General features: G+C 33.4%; 1 protein-coding gene across 1 annotated transcript in view; it reads left to right on the forward strand.

Moving 5' to 3' along the window:
- LOC145269166 (cytochrome c oxidase subunit 5A, mitochondrial-like) overlaps positions 1–21377 on the forward strand; it is an 88002-nt gene extending 66625 nt beyond the window's left edge. Inside the window, exons 2-5 of the mRNA XM_080124776.1 lie at positions 3014–3150; positions 6735–6839; positions 7162–7313; positions 21264–21377. Of these exons, the coding sequence (XP_079980902.1) occupies positions 3014–3150; positions 6735–6839; positions 7162–7308 (389 nt within the window). The 3' untranslated portion in view covers positions 7309–7313; positions 21264–21377. The remainder of the gene's footprint in view (positions 1–3013; positions 3151–6734; positions 6840–7161; positions 7314–21263) is intronic.
- Positions 21378–21910: the final 533 nt, after the last annotated feature.

The raw sequence follows: 21910 nt of genomic DNA on the forward strand, positions 1-21910 counted from the left end.
TTAATTATCAATGAGTAGCCTCTAGGTTACACAAAGAAGAGATTGTCATAACCAGACTTAGTATAGGACATACACATATGACACTCGCATTTATTTATTAGAATATAGATTCTAATATCTTGTCAAGAATTTTATACAACCATATAATAATAGACTGTCATGATCTTAAAAACTAAAAAGAAATACCACTTGAAAAAATATATAAGAACCTGGTCTTTAAACAAATCTAACCAAAATCTCCAACTTCCAAGAAGTTGAATTCCTAAAAAATTAAATTTCAAATTTTTTTCCCCAAAAAAATATAAAATAGTTATCCCTCCTTTAGGATTTCATTTGACAGCTTTATTCAGCCTATAACCCATAAATATGGAGTAAAACAAATGAGTGTTTTGCTTTGTGTTGTGTAAACTAAACCTGCTACCTTAACTATTCTACAAAGTCTCATCCATTCTCTGAATGTGGCCATACCATCAAAGATTCCTGTTTTGTTTGTCTCCATGTTTATTCTACTTCTGAACTGTCATTACTCCTTCATCTAATATCATTCTCACATTTCTCTCCGTACAATGCATGTCCTAGCTAGATTTTACTTCCATACATGATCATGCTCTTTATATATGCTTTGCTTCTCATAAGGCTCTACTAATAAGTACTAAAAAACTACAAGTTCCCTGAATTTAATCGATCCCCTCTTGTTGGTAGCACCTGCTTTACTCTGTGCTGACAACATTTCTCGACAATCCCAACAGCTTTAACATTAAAATGTAAATTTTCCACATATGAGTTCTCATCAGTCTCCATTGTCTTGGATTTCTTGTGTATAAACTGTTTATTCTCTCTCAATCTTCAAGTAATTCCACTGCATTTCTTGTGTACCCAGTATTTATAAGTACCACAAACTGAGCAGGGATTTTTTTTTCTTTTTGGTAGCTTTTGAACATTACAACCATTGATTATAACTTTAGTTTTGGTAACATTCAAAACTTTTTTCATAGCATTCCTAACAAGTAGATCTGCCATTGTTTCACAGGCAAGTACTAAAGCATATAGATACAGCATCAAAACAATCCATACAGAACTCTGAGCAATGCTTCATGAATAAAAAGCAACAAAATCTTCATTAACGTTGTCACTAAATGTGCTGGTAATTCTGACATGATTTTGATAATTTTGCACATTGCTTGAACAACCTTCACCAATGACCCATTTACTCCTAGTTTATGCAAAGTTCACCGGACAACCTCTCTTTGCACTCTGTCAAAAGGTTTCTCTAGATCCGCAAAAGCAAATTACAAGTTCGTCTTGATATACTTCTTTTGCTTTTGTCTCTGGATAAATATAGCACAAGTGGTACTTTGCCCATTTTACATTTATGCTTATCTGACTTATTTGATGTTTTCTTTTAATCATTTTCAGCACCTGATCGATCAACTTTAAGCCTCTTTAATTACCTTGATTGAATGTTCCGTTATAACAATTCATAATTGTACTAACTTTGCAATCTTTTCAGATAACTTTTGGTTTTATGATCTGATTTGTTAATCAAGTTTTTTGTAAGAATAGAATATTTTTTTCTTTGAATTAAAAATTGAATGGGTCACTTTTTATCAACTATTTTTTTAAATGGTTATTTAAATTCATGTTGACAAGAGTTTCTGGGGTGGGGGTTAAAATAAGTGTGCACAACACAAGTCAAAAATGAAACATTGATTAAAATGTATGAGTAAAAAACGAAAATGACACAGCAACAAAAGTTTGATTTTCTTCAGTCTTGTTACTTTTGAACATAACTATTGAGGAGGGGGAGACAACTATGGTTTCTATACAAATGCCTTTTTGAGATGTCGGATTGTTTGTACCACATTAAAAACCAATCTCATGTAACTGCCTTCACGGAGAGGCAAGTAGATAGGGACAATGCTTGGCATTACCTCTTTATTTCTGAGAGGAGAATGGGTTCACTGCTTGTTGCCTGAAGCTTTTTCATTCATAAGAGAATGATGGCAGGAATGTAAATGCCTTTGCCTCAATCTAGTGTGCTCCTTTTTAAAAGCTAAACTTTTCTACATTAAAAACCAAATATGATTACATTTTGATTTCTGATTGCCTCCTCCTCTCTGACGGTAAATGAATGTGTGATGAGGTAAATATTTACTTCAAATCGAATACACTGTTTTCAATTGATTTTTTATACTTTGCGTTTCAGAGTTGCTCTGAAATGCAAAAAATTTAAGGTTTTATGAAATGCATTGATGCATGCTGTGTCCATGTCACATAAATCTACTTTTTTGTGTGCTAATTATAAAATGCAAATCATTGTTCTTGAGGGTTATTGCCAATCCTAATCAAATCATGTCAAAAAATGTCATCTTAAAAATTTTGTCAGATTTTAATTACTAGTAGCTATCAACAAAAAAATATTGAAGTTTTGAGCTGGAGGATTTCAGTTTACATAAAACTTTTAGATATTTTCCACGTCAAAACTTACTGAAATTGTAGTATAGCTGAAAACTTTTAGATGTTTTTTTTTATGATTTCAAAACTTTTCTGTATAACATTTTATCTCTCTAAAATGTACGGATGAAATTTTATTGATTTTGTAATGCCAGTTTTCTCGTGAATTGTTTTACAGAAAATCTTTAAAATAGTAAATTTTCTAAACCATTTGGATTTAAAGGCTCAAAACTTTGGTATTATCTTGTTTTTAATGACACCTGCCATTGGTTAAAATTTTTAAATCCGTGTGATAAGAAAAGTTATATGGTTTAAATAACCTATAAATAAAAGTAGAAAAATACAATAACATCCTCTAATTACATCTTGTACATATATTTTCTTTCTGTAACCAAAGGTTATGTCACAGTTCTCAAAAATATTCATATTCTTGCATTTTTATTTTCTGAATATTGGAATAAATTTAATGCTAGCAAATATACGTGTGCACTCTTGCTGAATATTTTTGCAAGTACAAATGATTTCACATAATTTTATCTCTCCATCTTTATCTTTGTAGTTGCCATTGCAGCTCGTAAATATCATAATGTTCCAGAAGGAGAAACTGACGAACAGTTTGATGATCGTTATGTATCCTATTTTGAAGACAAAGACATTGATGATTGGCAGTGCAGAAAATTGATGACCGATTTGTGTGTAAGTACTGAGGGGTCATTTCAAACAATGACCACCAGATTTCATTACAAAGTGTTGGCAATTCTTTTAAAACAAATGATTTTTATATGAATGTTTGTACTGGGGAAAAAATCTTGGCTATGAAAAATCATTTCTTTGCTATTTGAAAATAAGTATATTTCAAACCTGTTCTGCCAATGTTTTTTTTTTTATCTCCAATCAAATAAGCTTCATTTGTCAGTCATTATCATCATCATCATAGCCTTGAGCTCCTGGAAAGGCATAGGCCATCCACAACAACCCACCAGCGTCCACAGTCCTGGGCGATTCACTTGAGCTTCCCCCCAGGCTTGACGTCCACATCCAGGTGTTCTTTGGTTGGCCTTTTTTCTTCTTCCCCTGAGGGTTCCAGGGGTCAGGGCCTGGCTTGTGATGTTTGTTGGTTGTTTTCTCAGGGTGTGCCCGATTCATCGCCATCTTGTTCTAATCTCTTCTTTTATTTGTAAGTAACCGATTCATCGCCATCTTCTTCTAATCTCTTCTTTTATTTGTAAGTAACCATGATTATAACTTTTCTTCCAGAAAAAAAGTAGCATGAATTATTATATATATCTGTGCCTAAACCTATATGTAGATTCCATGAATAAAGCTTCTTTCTTAGAAGTGCACGCCTATGGAATTATTTTCCTGCTTCCCCAGCTGACTACAATATGGTTGTCTTCAAGTCTAACGTAAACAAGTTTTTGATGAGCTGTTCCACTTAAGTTAACAGATTTACTGAATTTCCATTACTAATGATTACTATATTGTCCAATTGTCTACTGTACACTCTTTAACCCTTATCCTCGAGTGGCCTCTTGGCCTTGATAAAATAGTGATGCCTATGTAAAAAAATACATATATATTTAAACAGTTTCTAATAATTATATTAATATTCTGTAATATACAATTGTAATTTTGTATTGTGTGTGTGTGTATATATATATTATTTCTATATAATATATATATATATATATATTAGTGGTCTGGCAAGGCCACAGGGGAGATAACCAACAAAAAGAACTCTAAGCAAAATTCATCCCAAAGTAGCAAAATGAAAGCTGGCTGGCTAGGACACTATATATATAAATGTAGGCAAATTTTGACATATTTTATTGGTGTGAAAATAGTTCTTTTTTACCAATTATCATAAAATTTTAACCATAAAATAGTAATGTAATCTTAAAAAAGCCTGCAAATTTTTATGTCCCATAGAACCAAAGATATGATATATTCAATTTGGCTACAAGTATAGATATATATACTAGCATAGGTACGTGGTGTTGCCCAGGTTGACATGAAGTTCCATTTGGAACACACCTGCTATATTGATCACTTTCATTGTGGGCAACGTCGATATCCCTACAACAATTTCAAAAATAAAACAACGGATAAAAATATGTAAATGTAATCGCTCCCAAAAAGAAGTAGTACATGATACCCTCTCCACCAGATATTTCGGCAGAAGGGATACAAAAAAGAAGCTATTCTCTAGTTATATCTCCTCTCTTTGGTTTTCATACATAAAGTAAATTACACAATGTATAAGGATTATTTGATACTGGAGATATTCATAATCATACCCTATTTTCAAAAGAGGGGAGATATAACATATGAGAAATATTTGAAATCAAGTCTCCCCTTGCTGTTGTTTCAGATCATTTGAAACTATAGCAATAAGTTTTTGTCTCCCCTTCATAAAGGCTAGAGGTTTGGGGGAAATATTTTTATATATACATATATATATATCACTCTCAACCAATGAAATATACCTTGCCACTGTATAACAAACTCTAATTCCGGTTAAGTACTTATTTTCACTGTAATTCATCTATGTTTCCATTTTTCTGTTATCATCTCTTTTTTTTTCTCTTCCATTTTACAATTAATATCTTTGTCACACTTGCCTCATAACTTTTCAAATAATTATCAAATAATTATGCACGTGTAAAAATTCCCTGTGTGACTTTTCAATAAATTTAAAATCTTCACTTTTTGGTGCTCTGACAAAGGAGGGATTAGACCTAGTAATTTACTCCCATTCGTTTGTTTGCACTTTTTTCAATAACCATGCCTTGGATTTTTTAAAATTTTGCACAAACATTAGTCATGGTGAAAGTAAATTTTTCACTTGAGGAGAGGGACTTCACATGCTTGGTTTGTTCTGAAGACATTCAGTGATCCAAACAAAACCCATCAATCTCTTCGTTTGTTTGTTGTTTTTGTCTTATATCTATAACAAAAATAAAAATGAATAAATTACAATATTATCCACCAAAAAAAGTAAAAGTAAGAAAGGAAAAACAATATAATAAATATCTTTATAATTTTACACACACCTATCTGTTGGATTTTCATATTGCTTAAATTAAAAATCATTTTAATAATCATGATGAGGTGTATAGAAATTTCCAAATAAAAAGTAAAGATTTCTATGAATAATAGCTCTGGTCATGATTATAAAAATGTCTTTAAAAAATTGGTTTACTTTTATATTGAAGGTTAAGTTTTTTTTTATATTGAAGGTTAAGTTTTTTTTTATATTGAAGGTTAAGTTTTTTTTTATATTGAAGGTTAAGTTTTTTTTTATATTGAAGGTTAAGTTTTTTTTTATATTGAAGGTTAAGTTTTTTTTATATTGAAGGTTAAGTTTTAGATTCTGAAAATATTACACTTGTTCAGTTGCCATTTTACAATGAACGTATCATCATATTTGATTTGATATTCATTTTACTTGTTGGTATATGTTGGATTGCTTTTAGAAATTGATTTCCAATCTCTGGCCAAGTCTTTATTCATCCCTCTTTCTCTCAAGTTCATCTTTATCACTTTTTTTCATGTTTTCCTTGCTCTTCCCTCGTCGACTGACATTGCTATCTTAATTGTTCTACCACTACTAACCCAGGAATTCTCATCCATTCTCTAAACGTGGCCATACCATCAAAGCTTCCTGTTCTTATACCGTCCAGATTTAAGCTAAATGATCTAAATATAATAGGCAGAAAATTAAAACAATAAAGAAAAAACCCTAAGGATCATTGTATTCTTAATGAGTTTTATATTTTCTTATCAAAAGTACAAAACAAAATTAAAAAAAGATGTAACCTGTTCTTGTTTTTCTTGGAAATTTAATTGTTCAAACTTATTACATGATTATATTAATGAAATATTTTTTTATGTATATTCCCTTTTCTGCCTCATTCATTTTACCTGTTATTTTACAGATATTGCAATTCAAAATTAGATATTCAAGTTTTTAATAAATGCCATTTTTGCTTTTATTTACTGCTGTAAAATATACTGCAGTCTCCCAACAATTTATATTGACTATTCTTCTCCTTCTTCATAATTCTCAATATTCAATACACATCTGACAAAACTCACTTCTGACAAAAGGAATACCCTTCTCTAATGAACAGGCTTTTTATTGAACCTGTCTCCCTTTCATATGTATCTAATAAGATGCCCTGAAATCAAATTACATCATGAAGATCGCCAGCCAAAAAAATCAGGTTTGTATTTTTAATCATTTAGATTTTACATTATTTTCCTTTGCTTAATTTCAGCATATGGATCTTATTCCTGATCCCAAAATTATCAATGCTGCCATGCATGCCTGTAGACGTTTGAATGATTATTCTCTTGCTGTGAGGTTTTTGGAAGCAATCAAGGTACAGATATTCAATTTGTTTTAATATTTCTCAATAAATTGCCACCCTCAATTTGTATAGAATCACTTTTGGATTATTATTTGAGAATAGTGTAATTGAAAAAATAGATATTCCCCCAACTTATTTTCATAAAATTTAACTTTGGATTTTTGATTTAATAATTAAAATTTTTTTCTATTTCTGTTTCTTGTATCCATTTGTAAAAAAATAAAAATGTAAACATTGTTGTTTTGACACTATCAAAAAGTATCTTGACACTGATCAATATTTTGAATTCAGCTGTATGAATCCTATTTTAACAAATTGTTTCCTTTTTTCTCAGAACAAGAGTGGTAACCGGGTGAAGGAGATATGGCCTTATGTGATACAAGAGATTCAACCCACTCTTGATGAGCTTGGTATTCTCACACCAGAACAGATGGGTTATGATAAACCTGAACTTGCTTTGAAGAATGTAGATGACTTGTAACATAGGTGACCTGTTTTTTTTCTTTCTCTGCCTTTCATGTCAGAATTTTTTTTAGAAATATTGATGCAACAGTATTAGTTTTTGCATAATTTTTAAACTGCCATCATTATATGGCATAGAAAGTGTATACCTTCAACATAGACCTTAATCATTTATTACAATGTGGAAATGAGATTAATATTCCCAATTTCATTGACAATTATAACATAAAATCAAAATTATTTATATCAACTTTGCTTTTTTTTTTCTTTTTTTTTTTTACATAAAAGTATATTTAAAACCAAAAATGTTTTTCTTCACGTGGCAACATGTAAAATGGATGTTAAACTAATTATGATAATAAGTAAAAGTACAAAATATTAAAAAAATGAAGAATTAAAAGAAAGCAATATATGTAATTAAATTTATAATACCAAAGTGAATAATTCCTATTTTGGTCACCTATATTGTTTTGAGTCAGAGACTTTTTTTAACTGAAACTGTGAGGAAAAAAATATTAAAAACTCATTTTACTTCCCGCTGAAGTATGGGTTATCATATCTCAATATGAAAATTTCATAGAAAACCCCCACTCAAAAAATTTTCAAATTTAAACCAATTTTAATGTAACTGTTTAAACAAACTATACTTCATTTGATTCGCCTTTTATTCTTCTATAATTTTACCTGTTCATATTTGACTTTGAATTGAAATATTCTAGTGTTCATGTCAATTTAAGAAAATGACTTCAAATGGAGGAGACAAAAAGAAAGTCTGCACAATGGAAAATTGTTATTTAAATGTAACTTTAGGACGTTAATACAACACAAATACAACAGGAACACAATGAACTTGTTAATATTTAGTAGCATAGCCCTTCTGCAATTTGACAGCCTGCAATCTTTTGGGAATTCCTTGAATTAGACTGCAGCAATACTCCGGGGAAAGGACATCCTACTTTTCTTTAATTTTTGTCAAATTTCTTCCAAATTTGAAATTTTATAATTGCGTAGCTGTTGCTTGATGTAATGCCATACGTTTTCGATAGGTCTGGAGATTGTGCAGGCCAATCCAAACACGGAATATCATGCTCTTTCAGGAACCTCTTGACATTGCCAGCTGTGTGAATGGGAGCATTGTCCCGCATGAAGATGGGATTGTCATCCAAATTCTGACTAAAGTAGGATAGAAAATGCTCAGTCAACATATTAATGTACTTGGTCGAATTAATTTGACCTTTCAAGCGAACTACAAGCCCTGAACCATTGGTACTGATAATGCCCCACACCAAAACTGAACCTCCACCTTGCAGCCTTGAAACTGAGCACTTAGGATTAAATTCTTCGTCTTTCCTCCGGATATACTGCCTACCATCACTGCCTAGCCTATTGAACTTGCTTCTCGTCGCTAAAAAGCACTTTTGACCAATATGAAGAGTCATGATCTTCATTGCATCTGCTGGTGCTACCAGATCAGGCTGCCTATTGGCTTTCTGAGACGAAATGCACCTACATCGATTTCTGTTTTTGTTTTCTATTCTATTTTGTAAAACTTAATTATGTTCTACAAAAATAAAAACAAAATCAACAGCCCCTCTCCATTCTCCCCTCCTTTCTTTTTCCTTCCCTACTTCCCGGTCCTAGTTTGCGGGCTTTGGGGAGCATGGAGCCACCCTTTAATTGCCATTGCTCTCAGGTCCACTCTGACCCGGTGTGGTAGTACCTGTTAGGGTCCCAACTATGGGTTAAATAAAAAACAAACCAAAAATAATAAAAATAAAATAAATAAATAAATAATAATAAATACATTCTATTAAAAAATTATTCTTCAAAATTTGATCAGATTCCACTGGACCCTGTCGGCAGGGCATCAGAATATGCCGATTACCCCCCTGCAGAGAGTAGAAGTCCCTCAATGGGGCTACCTGTTGGCCGTAGGTAGCGACCTGTAATACCCTTAGGACGGGATCCTGGTGGTTGAGAGATTCGGAGGTCAGGATATAGTACCCCCATTTCCCAACACACCACTTTGGCCCTTACTGGGCTAGACGGGCGGTCGGAGGGGCCCGATCCGACCAATTGGCTGGTCACGTCAAGCCCCACCATATATCGCCCACCACATAAACCTATCATCAACACAATATGCCTATCCCTTCCCCACAAATAACATCTACTCCCTAATATATGGTGGAAAGCGGTGGCTGAGGGTCAATCGACAGAGTGAAATATCTATGACATGGCTGCAAACCCTTTAAATTACTTCGTATCCCAAAGTAACATCAAAGGAAAACAGGTGCTCATAAATGATATCACATAAATCGAGTATATCACATTTGTATCCTTGTTGAGCCTGGGCGAATGGGTTTCCCCCCAGGCACTTCCCATATAGGGCTCCGAGGTGGGTGGGGAGCAAAGATGATGAAAAAACCAACCTTTTTGATTATGGCTTTTTTTACCCCCAAAACCCCCCAAAAAAAGAAACTCTCTGATGTTTCCGACATCTCAAGTTCAGAGGACGAACAGAATTGCTTAATCAATGAAAACACAATATTTTTAGTAATGGAAACACTTGAAATAAAATTTCACCTTTTACAATGGAAAAAATTTTCTCTCAAAAAATAAAACCCAAAATGATAAAGACTGCAAAATAACACCATACTTATCGAATTGAAACAAAAAACACAAGCTAAAGAAATTCCCAAATGGCAAACCTTTAACAATATCAAAATTAAAACTTATCCCCACCCATACCTAAACTCCTCAAAAGGAGGCATTAGATGCAGCGAACTATCAAATTGCTCGACCGAGGAAATTTTATGTAATCTAGCATCCTAAAGTATTACAGATGTAAAAAGAATAAGAATAAAACGAAATGCAGAAACTATATTGACAAATACATATCTACTCTCCTTTGACTCCACAAACCTTCCAAGTGAAATTAAAATTGGATACCTAAAAGTGAACGTTGAAAAATACATCCCAAACCTTCTTAGGTACTACAATTATCAACAATTTGGACATCACCAATCCAAATGCACCAAATCACCAATCTGTATAAGATGTGGTGAAAACTCAAAACATAGTGACTGCAAAAAAGATCCCAAATGCTCAAACTGTAAGGAAAACCATTCAGCTGACTTCAAAGGATGCAAAACGTGGTTAAAAGAAATAACAATAAAGTGCACAAAAAATATAACCTTCCCGGAAGCCAGGAAAATTATGAACGCAAGATACTCAGAAGTAACCAAGAATGCTAAAATACACACAAATCAAAGTTGTCAAAGTTATACAAAAAATCCTCCAGAAATAAAAACTGAAGAACTATCTCAATTGATAAAAGAGATGAAAGACCTAATGAAAGAAATTAAAACACTAATCCTGAACTCTGGAAATAATCAGTCTACAAAAGAGAGTACAAAAAACAGAACCAACAAATCAAAAAACTCAAATTAAATCAAAGAAAAAGAAAAAACTCACCAAATGAAAACAACCCTTATAAACAAACCAAATGAAACAACACCATCACCCAATAAAACAAAAACTAAAGAAAAAACAAACAAACCAAGATCTAAATCCCAATCAACCTCAAGAGGAGGAAACAAAATAGGAACACTGGAGGAGATGGAAGTAGAAGACAAAACACCCCCAGACAAATAAAATGACAGACCACAATAAAAAAACTCAAACTATTATTCAATGGAACTGCCGAGGACTTAAGGCAAACACAAACGACTTGCTACTGTTAATATCTAAACTACGACCTGCTATCATCTGCTTCCAGGAAACATTCCTAAAGACACACGATAGCATCACTATAAAAAGTACACCCAATACAACTTTATACACAATACTGGACAGAGGGCCTCCGGAGGTATATCGATTCTAGTTAGAAACGACATCCCTCAGAGCGAAATAACTCTAGACACCACATTACAAGCAATTGCTGTGAAAACCACTTTACATAAAACTATCAACATTTGCTCCATGTATATCTCACCACATGACTCCATAAATGAAGCCGAAATCAACAAAATAATAGAACAACTTCCTAAACCATACATCCTACTAGGAGACTTCAACAGTCACAACATCATATGGGGAAGCAGACATAAAAGGTAAAAAACTAGAAAATATCAACAATAACAATCTGTCTCTCATGAACCAAAACTCCAATACATGTCTCCACCCTGCCTCAGGTACATACTCAGCCATTGATTTGTCACTATGCGACCTAGCCACATTAATGGACTACAGCTGGCAAGTGTATGATGACTCATGTGGTAGCGATCACTTTCCCATCATACTTGAAAACTCAATCCCGATTGAAGATAACCTCCCCAGATGGAAGCTAAATAAAGCAAATTGGGAGGAATATAAAACCCAATGCAATGCAAAACTAATAGACAAAGATGAACCGGAGAACTCTATGGAACACTTCACTGATACGTTGATGTCAATAGCTGGGGAAAGTATACCCAAAGGCTCCAAATCCAAAAAATATAAAAGACCTTGGTTTAATGAAGATTGCCAAAAGGCAGTAAGATTACGTAAAGCTGCACTGCGAAAAGTTAAAAGTCGTCCCACTACCCACAATCTAGACCAGTTCAAACAAAACCGAGCAAAAGCCCGTAGAACAATTAAGGAGGCCAAAAGAATGTCATGGAGAGTCTATATCAGCAAACTGAACTCTAACACCAAAACAAAACAAATCTGGAATATGGTTAGAAAGATAGCTGGTAAAAATCAACCAACACCACTAAAACACCTGTCAAAAGATAATACAAAAATAACCAGCAAAAAATATATAGCTCTCTATAAATGTACTCGCAAAAACCTTCTCAAAAAACTCCTAGCAAAAATTATAAACCACAATTCAAAAAAATCAAACTAGATGCTGAAAAATCCTTAATCTACCTCCAAAACATCTTCAATGACATTTGGATCAGAGGTAAACTCCCTGACATATGGAAACAAGCAACAGTGATCCCCATCCCCAAACCTGATAAAGTTAAGTCTGATCCCACAAGCTACCGACCCATAGCATTTACAAGTTGCGTATGCAAAACATTCGAAAGAATGCTAAACAAAAGATTAACCTGGTACCTCGAAGCAAATGGCCTGATAACAGACCTCCAAAGTGGATTTAGAAATAAAAGAAGCACCATTGACAACCTGGTACGCCTGGAAACTTTCATTAGAGAGGGATACATAAAAAAAGAACACATAACGACCATCTTCTTTGATTTGGAAAAAACCTACGAGACAACATGGAGATATAGCATTATGAAAGACCTGCACAATCTAGGTCTAAAGGGAAGACTACCCAAACTAATAAAAGATTTTTTATCTGGCAGGGACTTTAGGGTCCGTGTGGGATCCACCCTTTCTGACCTCGAAAACCAGGAGGAAGGGGTCTCATAAGGAAGCATACTATCAGTCACTTTATATAATATAAAGATTAACAATATTACCAAATGCCTAAGTCCTGGAACCAACTGCTCTCTATATGTCGATGACTTCTTGATCTGTTATAGATCAAAAAATGTCCAAACAATAGAGCGACAGTTGCAGCTGAACCTAAACAAAATAAACCGGTGGGCCACAGAAAATGGTCTTAAGTTTTCCGAGTCTAAAACGAAGTGCATGCACTTCTGTAATATTAAAAAGATGCACAATGATTCAACCCTCAAACTCTATGGCAAAAAAATTGATATTACTGATCAATATAAATACCTAGGGATCATTTTTGACAAAAAATTGAATTTTATTCCCCATCTGAGATATTTAAAGCAGAAATGTCACAAAGCACTACAATTATTAAGAGTTGCCGCTAACACAGACTGGGGAGCAGACCAACAAACACTCCTAAAACTATACAGGACTCTAATTCGTTCGAAACTGGACTATAGCTGTTTCATTTATGGGTCAGCAAGGCCTTCCTACATAAATATCCTTGACCCCATTCACCATGAAGGACTAAGACTAATCTTGGGAGCATATAGAACATCCCCCAAAGAAAGCCTATGTGTAGAAGCCCATGAAGCACCCCTAAAGCTCAGACGGGAAAAACTTGGCTTACAATACTACCTGAAACTAAAGTCTTGCCCAACAAACCCCGCTTATCCATGTACCTTTGACCCCAAATATAGAAACCTATTTAACAAAAGAAAAGCCATAAAAACCTTCGGACTTCGAATGGAAACCAGTATAGAAGAATCTCAAATTCCAATAACAAATATCCACCATTTTGTAATATCCGAAAAACCACCATGGACTATGAGACAACCAGATGTAATGCTGAACTTAAATGAAAATAAAAAATTAAAAACAAATCCTGTCATATTTCAAGAAGAACTTGAAAATATCAAGCTATGCTACTCTGACTATACATACATATACACAGATGGCTCGAAGGATAACGATAGTTGGATGTGCAGCTACCTAAAACAATACAAAAATTAGCAAATGACTGAAGCCTCTATATTTAATGCTGAAACCAGAGCCATAGATTTAGCACTGGATATCATTGCTGAAGAAAACTCAGAAAAATTCATTATATTCTCTGACTCCTTATCCGTTTTAACAGCTATAAAAAATAGAAAACAAGAGAACCCCACAATTATCAAACTCCTAAACAAAATAAATCTCATTACCGACCAAAAGAAAATAATATTCACCTGGATCCCTAGCCACATGGGAATCAGGGGCAATGAAAGAGCCGATGCTATGGCTAAGGAGGCAATGAAGTTGAACCTTGATGGGTACAGGATCCCATACACGGATATTAGACCCCTGATCAACAGCCATATACTTGGGAAATGGCAAAGTCAATGGAATAAAAATACAAATAACAAATTATACAATATAAAACCCACACTTGGAGAGAGGAGGCAGGATTATCAAAAACACAAACAGAAAACAAACTGTCATTTTAACAAGACTTAGAATAGGTCACACACACTTAACCCATTCCTACCTCCTAAAAGGAGAAACTCAACCCCAATGAATTCCCTGTCAAGTACCACTTACTGTAAAACATTTACTAACTGAATGCACAGATCTTTCACAAATTAGGGAAAAACACTATACAGAAATAGATCTTCAAATAATCTTCAAAGAGAACAACACCAGAAAAATCTTATCGTACATTAAAGAAATAGGACTCTTCCAAAAAATATAACCCGCAAAAACCTTATATTCTGCAAAAGCATCCTGCAAGACAGAACAAAAATGATAAAATCCACTATAAAACAACCAAACCAAAAGCTACAAACTAACGATTGAAAATACAAAGAGCTTCAAGAATAAGTCTTCTATAAAATAACTGGACACAACATCAAATACTATTCCCAAAATGACTAGATTCAGCATTGAATGACCCAGAAGGGGTTGATAGAAAAAAAAAACCCAAAAAAAACCAGCATTAAATGACCCACAAAGGTTGATATGCTGATTAAATAACCCATCCATCCATCCATCATTGCATCTGACGAAGTTCAGACGGCACTTTCTGTTCTTTACAGAAATCATTGGCTTGTGTCTTGCAACATATCCTTGCAAATTAAATTCCTTTAATCTGTTTTTGACAGTAGAAAGGGAGCACTTTTTAACAAGATTGCACTGTTGTTGGATTTGGGGTGCTGTTTCAAATCTGTTTCTTAGGCTGCGGATCTTGATAGCATTGTCTTCTCTGTTAGAAGTAACTCTAGTACGATCAGATTTAGGGGCATCACGAACACTGCCTGTGTTTTGATGCTTTTGCAGTCTTTTGTACCGTTTTCTCATCACATCTCAATCTGCGGTTGATTTCTCGATTGGATAAACCAGAAAGCTGGAGATTAATGAGCTCCTGACGATCACTAAGAGAAAGTCGTGGCATATGGACTAAATGTTACATTGCATAATCTGGAACAACAACAATTACGATTAGAGGTGCTTTGTACTTTGTTGTCTGTTGGGGTTATTTTAAACTGATTTAGGGGTGATAATTTAAGCTGGTTTTAAGTGAATTTGTTGCTGCAGACTTTCTTTTTGCTTCCTCAATTTGAAGGTATTTTTTTAAATTGACGCCCCTAGGGGGCCAACTGGAGTTTTCTCGGAAAAATCATTCTGTACTTTTTTTACTCATCATGTTTAATGTTTGTGCAAAATTTTAAAAAATTCCAAGGCGTAATTATTAAGAAAAGTGCAGGCAGACGAACAGACAAGGGTGAATTTACAGGTCCATCTTCCTTTTGTTGGGGGACCAAAAAAGGGTTCAGCCATTTTGGTATCTTTAGGGCACAAACTTACACACACAGTGCTACTTATAGTAAGTAAGTAGAGATGTCCCAGAAAACGTTTTTGTTTTTCGTTTTTGTTTTTTTTATTATTCAAATAAAAGAACAATAATTTGTGTAAATGAGTATATCAGTTTTTTTCTTTGCTGCTTAATAATTGAATTTCAACTGGAAGAGTTTCCTTGTATTTGGCTCCACACAGTTTTCTTCATTTATTTACATTTTAAATCATTTTAATTAATAGTTGCTCTTACATTGTTTATATTTTTCTGTTATTTAATTCTCATATAAAAATCATTTAAATTGACTTTAAAATTCTTAGCGAATCATGTTTTTTTAGACTAAAAGTTTTGCTCTCATTCTGTCAGCCATGATCGTGGAGCCAGGATTAAATTTAATTGTATTAGGAACTAAAACAGTTATTTTTATAACACTTTTAATTATATTAAAATACTAGCAGGCCATCCAGCATTACTCAGTCATAAGATACACTTAAATATGGTAGTATAATTCCTGCAGATTACATATTTATTATATAGACAATTCTCTATCGGTTATTATATTGAACCTAACATATGGTAGTGAGATCACCCGCTCCCCCCAAAAAAATGTATGATTTGAGTGCCATCAGCTAGAATCGAAACCAAAACATACGACTGTCCACCCTTATTACTTAGCCTCTGAGCTATGCCTATAATGCACACACACACATATATATATTTCCCCAAACTTTTGGCCTTGATGAAGAGGAGACTAAAACTTGCTATCATTTCAAATGATCTGCAATAGCAAGGGGAGACTTGATTCCAAATATTCCTCATGTTATATCTCTCCTCTTTTGGAAACGGTATGATTATGAATATCTCCACTATCAAATAATCCTTATACATTGTGAAATATACCTTATACTAATAATATGAATATTTAAATGAACTAATACTAATAATATGAATATTTAAATTTTAATGACTTGTAAATTCAAAATGGCGTAATCTAATATATAAGAGGCTATATGTCTGTCTGTCTATCTCCATATTTTCAAACTGTATCTCTTCTGAAACTAAGTTGCAGAGCACCAATAGGGGCCTTCAATAAGTTTCCAAATTTTTTTTGTATGAGCACTTTTATTAATAGTACACACATCAAACTCTAGTCCCCTTTAAAGTAATCTCCTCCAACTGCAATGCACTTGTACCATTCCAAAAACTCCTGGAAGATTCCATAGAAGTCCTCTTGCGTGAGTGTATCAATGACCCTTGTCACAACCTCTTTCATCTCCTTCATTGTCTCATAACGACAGCGTTTAAGGTTTTCCTTGAGCTTAGGAAATAACCAAAAGTCACAGGGAGTAAGGTCTAAACTATAAGGAGGGTGAGGAACTTTCTTGAGGCCCATGTGTGACAACGATGGAGTTGTGAATTGGCGTATTGTCCTGCTGACTCGATTTGAAGAGTGCTGGCTTCTTCCAATGGAATCTCTTCCTGAATTCCCTAAAAAACATCAACATGGTATTCCTTGTTGACTATCTGTCCAGTGGGAGCCCAGTGCATGTACCTATTTACTATGCCTCCCCACGGGACAGAGTTAGACACCAGGGTCGTTTTTTAACGTGGAGAAAAGGTACAAAAATAAAAATTGTCTCAGTCGTGAAGGATTTCTCCTCCACCGAAAGAGCCCAGTGCATGTAGATCATGCCCATGCTCTATCTAAAAAAAAAAAAAAAAAAAGGCGGGGATCATAAGTTTCTAGGTGGATTTGCTCTGTCTGGCCTTTTTGGATCTGGGAGAGCAAGCATGCTTCCACTCTGTCTTTTCGTCTCTGGGTCATAGCAGTAGATCTAGCTTTCATCGCAGATCAACAGAGCATCAAGAACTGCGGAGTCTGAATTGACTACATCTCTGCTGTCATGACAACATCTTTCTTTCTGATATTCTCTCAACACCCTTGGGACAAACTTCACGCAAATCTTCTGCATCTGCAATTCCTTATGAATAATTGTGTGTACACTTCTCACATTGACTTCAAACTGTGCACTTAATGTCTCTATAGACACACAACGGTCGTTATCTATGAAATTCTTTATTTAACCATTTGAACCTGAAATCATAAAAATTGGTTAGTCATCTCATAAAATGTATTGCAATAACATACTGAAATTTCAAGAGTCTATGAGAATTTTAAATGCCTGTACAAAAAAAGTCTGGAAACTTATTTAAGGCACCTCCTAATTATACTGAACTATTCTGTTACAAAAAATGCTAATTAGAAAATCTTTAACTTCATTACTCTACTTGAAATTGGTTGTAAATTATATAAAACTAGCAGAACCGGTTAACCAGTATTACCTGGTGGAAGCATGATAGATCCAGAACAGAATCGGTAAAGGACTCCCCCCCCCCAAAAAAAAAAAAATCAAATTACACTGCTTTTTTTTTATGGCCACTGATGCACCTGAAAAATAGCGGACACTGGCAACCAAATGAAATAATCTGGTTTTCACTGTCGGGCTTTATTTTCCTGTGAAAACAAGTGGAAGCCACTATTTGTGATTGTCAGCACTGTTGGTTACTGGCGATTAGTATTGGTTTGGTGCGATAACCTGCAGGTACTTGCTGATTATAAAGAAAGCATTTATTAACGCTTTAGCTTGAGCGAAAACATACATAACTGCCTTCTACCGATGACAGTATTTTTTAAGTTGGCCATTGTTTTTCTTTTCGGTATACTGCACGCACTTTTTTCTAAAAGTAGCTCTCACACACCTAAATAATAAAATGCTCCACAGAAAGTAAAAGTAGTAAAAAAAAACAAATATATAACAAGTGCTTCCGTAGCCAATAAAATGTACGTTGAAATCTACCTGCATGATATTTTTGTGTTTTAACTAATTTGAAAGCGTTTAATCAATTCTAAAAAGAAAGTGCCGACATAAGTCACAGCTTTGAAACCTAGGTAATCGTTTAAGAACATAAAATTAAATTTAATTGTCTACAGGAATAAAAAATGCAAAAAACAAACAAATGTAGCATAATTAAAGTCTTGATAATAGCTCAAAAATCGAAAATGAAATATTGGTACCTGTAAAAAATTTTTTTATTTTTTTTTTAGGGCCGTTTGGGGAGTGGGGTTTGTAGCGTGTTGGTATTTTGTGCATATTTACATTCCCAAATCAATGCTGTGTTTAGATTTTGAGCATTCCATCCAAAGAAGGAAAGAGCAATATGTGTTTGATTACATTTTATGTTAGTTCCGTGTGCAAAAGGAAAGAGGCAATGCGTATTAAAATGCCAATAATTCTTAAACCTTTTGTTAGAGCTAACCGTAGCAAAATTTTAAGGGTTCCAGTATTTAATCTTAATATTTATGAGTGATTTTCAAAACTTCAAAGAGGTATGTTTTTTAGCAGAATTACATCACGTTTAGAAGTTGATTTAATTTTATGCTTGTGTGATTATTGAGTTTTAAAAGACGTTATGTATGTATTTTTTTTTTTTTTTAACATTATATTAACATGCTGAATTGTTCAAAATAAGTTGCCAGTATATGTGATACATTAGGATAATTTCAAGATTACCAGTAGTTAAATTTCTGTTTTTGAGCGATTATGTTTGTATTTGTGTTTTGTAGCACTATTGCATCCTGTAAAGAAGTGTTTTTTGTTTACAGCATCTGTTATTAATTTGTTAGGGGAAAATGTGCAATAATTGCAAAACATTGAAATGATTATTTCAGTACACTTCAGGAAACAAAAGAAGTATAAAATGAATGTCCAAAGAGGAAATGTATGAATATATAAATAAAAAAAATAAATGAACATTATTCATCAAACCGTAACATATGTTTTGTGCAAACATCATCTTCCGCTTGTAGGTGATCAGAATGAGAAAAGAAAGTTTTATCCTAATAAATTAGTTAAAGGGTACTTCTGCAGTTTAAATCCTGTTTTTGCGTGTCTCACTTAGCAACACCCGGTGAATGACGAAAATCGCTGGATTATACCAAGTGAGCAAAAAGAAATGCGAGCAAGCAGACAAAAATTGGAAGAAGAAAAAAGGTTGTTTTTTTTCTTCTTTTTTTTAACACCCTAACCCAGCATAGTATAAATACCCTGAACCCCCCCATGTTAAGAACAGCTTTCTGAATAAGCACCTCCCCTCCAACTTAGAAAGCCGTTCTTAACATGAGGAGGTTGGGTGTGTTTATACTATGCTGGGTTAAGGCATTAAAAAAAAAAACCTTTTTTAAAGGCCATTTAAATGTAGTAGGTAAAAAAAAAAATTTTTTTTTTTTTTTCTTAGAGATTAAACGATGCTGGGTTACTAAACTAACTTTCTATGGAAAAAACAAAACAAAAGATATATTTGTTCACTAATTCAAAGAAACAAAACTTTTATAACAACAAAAAAAAATACCCAGAAGAAAACAGTTGCCAATAATAAAAAAAATAAAAACAGTAAAATTTATGAATCTATTACTGTAGGTTGTTTTGATGAAAATAAAGAAACATTTACTATTAGATACTATACATATGTTTGTGTATCTTTTAGTCTTAGCAGAGAAACTAAGCGCTCATTAGTTACGTAAAAGGGTTGGAACATTCATTTGCTGTTGTTATTTGATGAAATTGATGCCATGTGAATCAATATTTGATGAAAGCGATGCCATATTGTAATGTTCGGAAGTGTTTATTTAATTCCGGAATAAGAGAATTAGTGGACAACCAATCAAAGGCAGTAGACTTTCCCGAGGGAGATTTTATTTTTCTGATTCTACTATGGGAAAATTAATGGTATATCTGTATTTGTATGAGCCAGTTATGGACGGTGTATGTGTAGATTCTATGGAACGTGTAGACTTCCTCCTGGTGGCGGTGGTAGGACTAAATATTTACAGGGAAAAATAGGGACACCTTCCTCTAACGATGCTAGGATGTAAAGTAGTATTTTATTATCACAATTGAGTGTGTCTGCAAAGGTGTTTGAAAGTTATATAAGATAGTGGCATCTGCTGTCGCAAACCTACGATGCTTTGGTCCAGAGGGGAATTTCTAGTCATTTTATTATATATGGCGATAAGATGTACGTTTATCATTTGTATCCAAACTAGTATTCTTAACATTTCATTCATAATAATACCTTTGCCGTTGCAGCTTCCACTATTTCTAATTCTGCAAACCTCTGCAACACCTGATTGTATAAAATTCTACTGCATTCTGCATGCATTTGCATAACCTTCAACTTGCTCCTTGTATTTTTATTTTTCATTCATTCACCAATGTGATGTGTTCTTCTAAAGATGTAGAGAGCTCCTACTACTTGACACTATTAAGTTTAGTCGAGGCAATAGACTTGCTTATGCATTTAATAAAATGAAAATTACCAAAACCATATTCTGGAATTACTTATTTAATTTATTCATTGTTAAATAGAATTAAATCTGCACATTTCTGTTAGGAATGTTCTCTTACATAGATTTATGACTTTTTTTAATAATTTTATTTTCACTCATTTCCCAAATGCTTACATTTATTGTGTTTATTTTGCCATGAAAAAGTCAACATTTTTTTTATTGCTGTCAATAGTCGTACTATTTTTTTTTTTTTTATATGTAACTTTCATATTCTTGCTGATGAAACTATAATTGTCAGATATATACACATGAATGAAAACTTTTTAATTGTTTCATTTTTACTTTTCAGGTGAACTCATTTTGTTTTTCGGTTGGACAAGGAAAATTCTACGGTGGTTGTCTGTTTTAGTTTACTGCATAAAGGAGCTCAAAATGTAGAAATAAATGTTTTGAAACCTACAAACCTAAATTGTTTTCTTTACTCGGATTCTACTCAAAATTTGTCATGCATGTGAAGTTTTAAATTTGCTTTTTGCACCATTTGAAAATCAAAGCTCTTTTTCTGTGGTTACTTTATTTAGGTATCCCAAACCAAAATTTTATTTTTATCATATCTAAAAAAAAGTAATGTGGGCATCAAGTTATGATCATTCAAAGTTTGTCGGAAAGTTGAAATTTGCTATCATGGCCGAGAAGCCAAATTTCATAGTCTATAACTAAAAATGTAAGCTACTAACAAGTGAAAAATCCTTATAAATGTAATGTCATCTTGTAGTAGATGAAAATTAATACAAATTTAGGCAATAAATATTAGATGAAACCAACTTAAACACTAGGCAAAATCCCTCTATCAACGCGAAAACAGTGAAAATACAACACGGAAATGCAACTTTAACTGTTCATATCAATTTCATTTTAATAGCTAATGTATTGAATCTTCTTAGTATGATTCAAAACACATTAGAGATCAAGATAATTCTTTCTTTTAATTATAAA

This window comes from Euprymna scolopes, chromosome 4, assembly GCF_053919585.1.
Source record: "Euprymna scolopes isolate OS-2025 chromosome 4, ASM5391958v1, whole genome shotgun sequence".
NCBI classification, from domain to species: Eukaryota; Metazoa; Mollusca; class Cephalopoda; order Sepiida; family Sepiolidae; genus Euprymna; species Euprymna scolopes.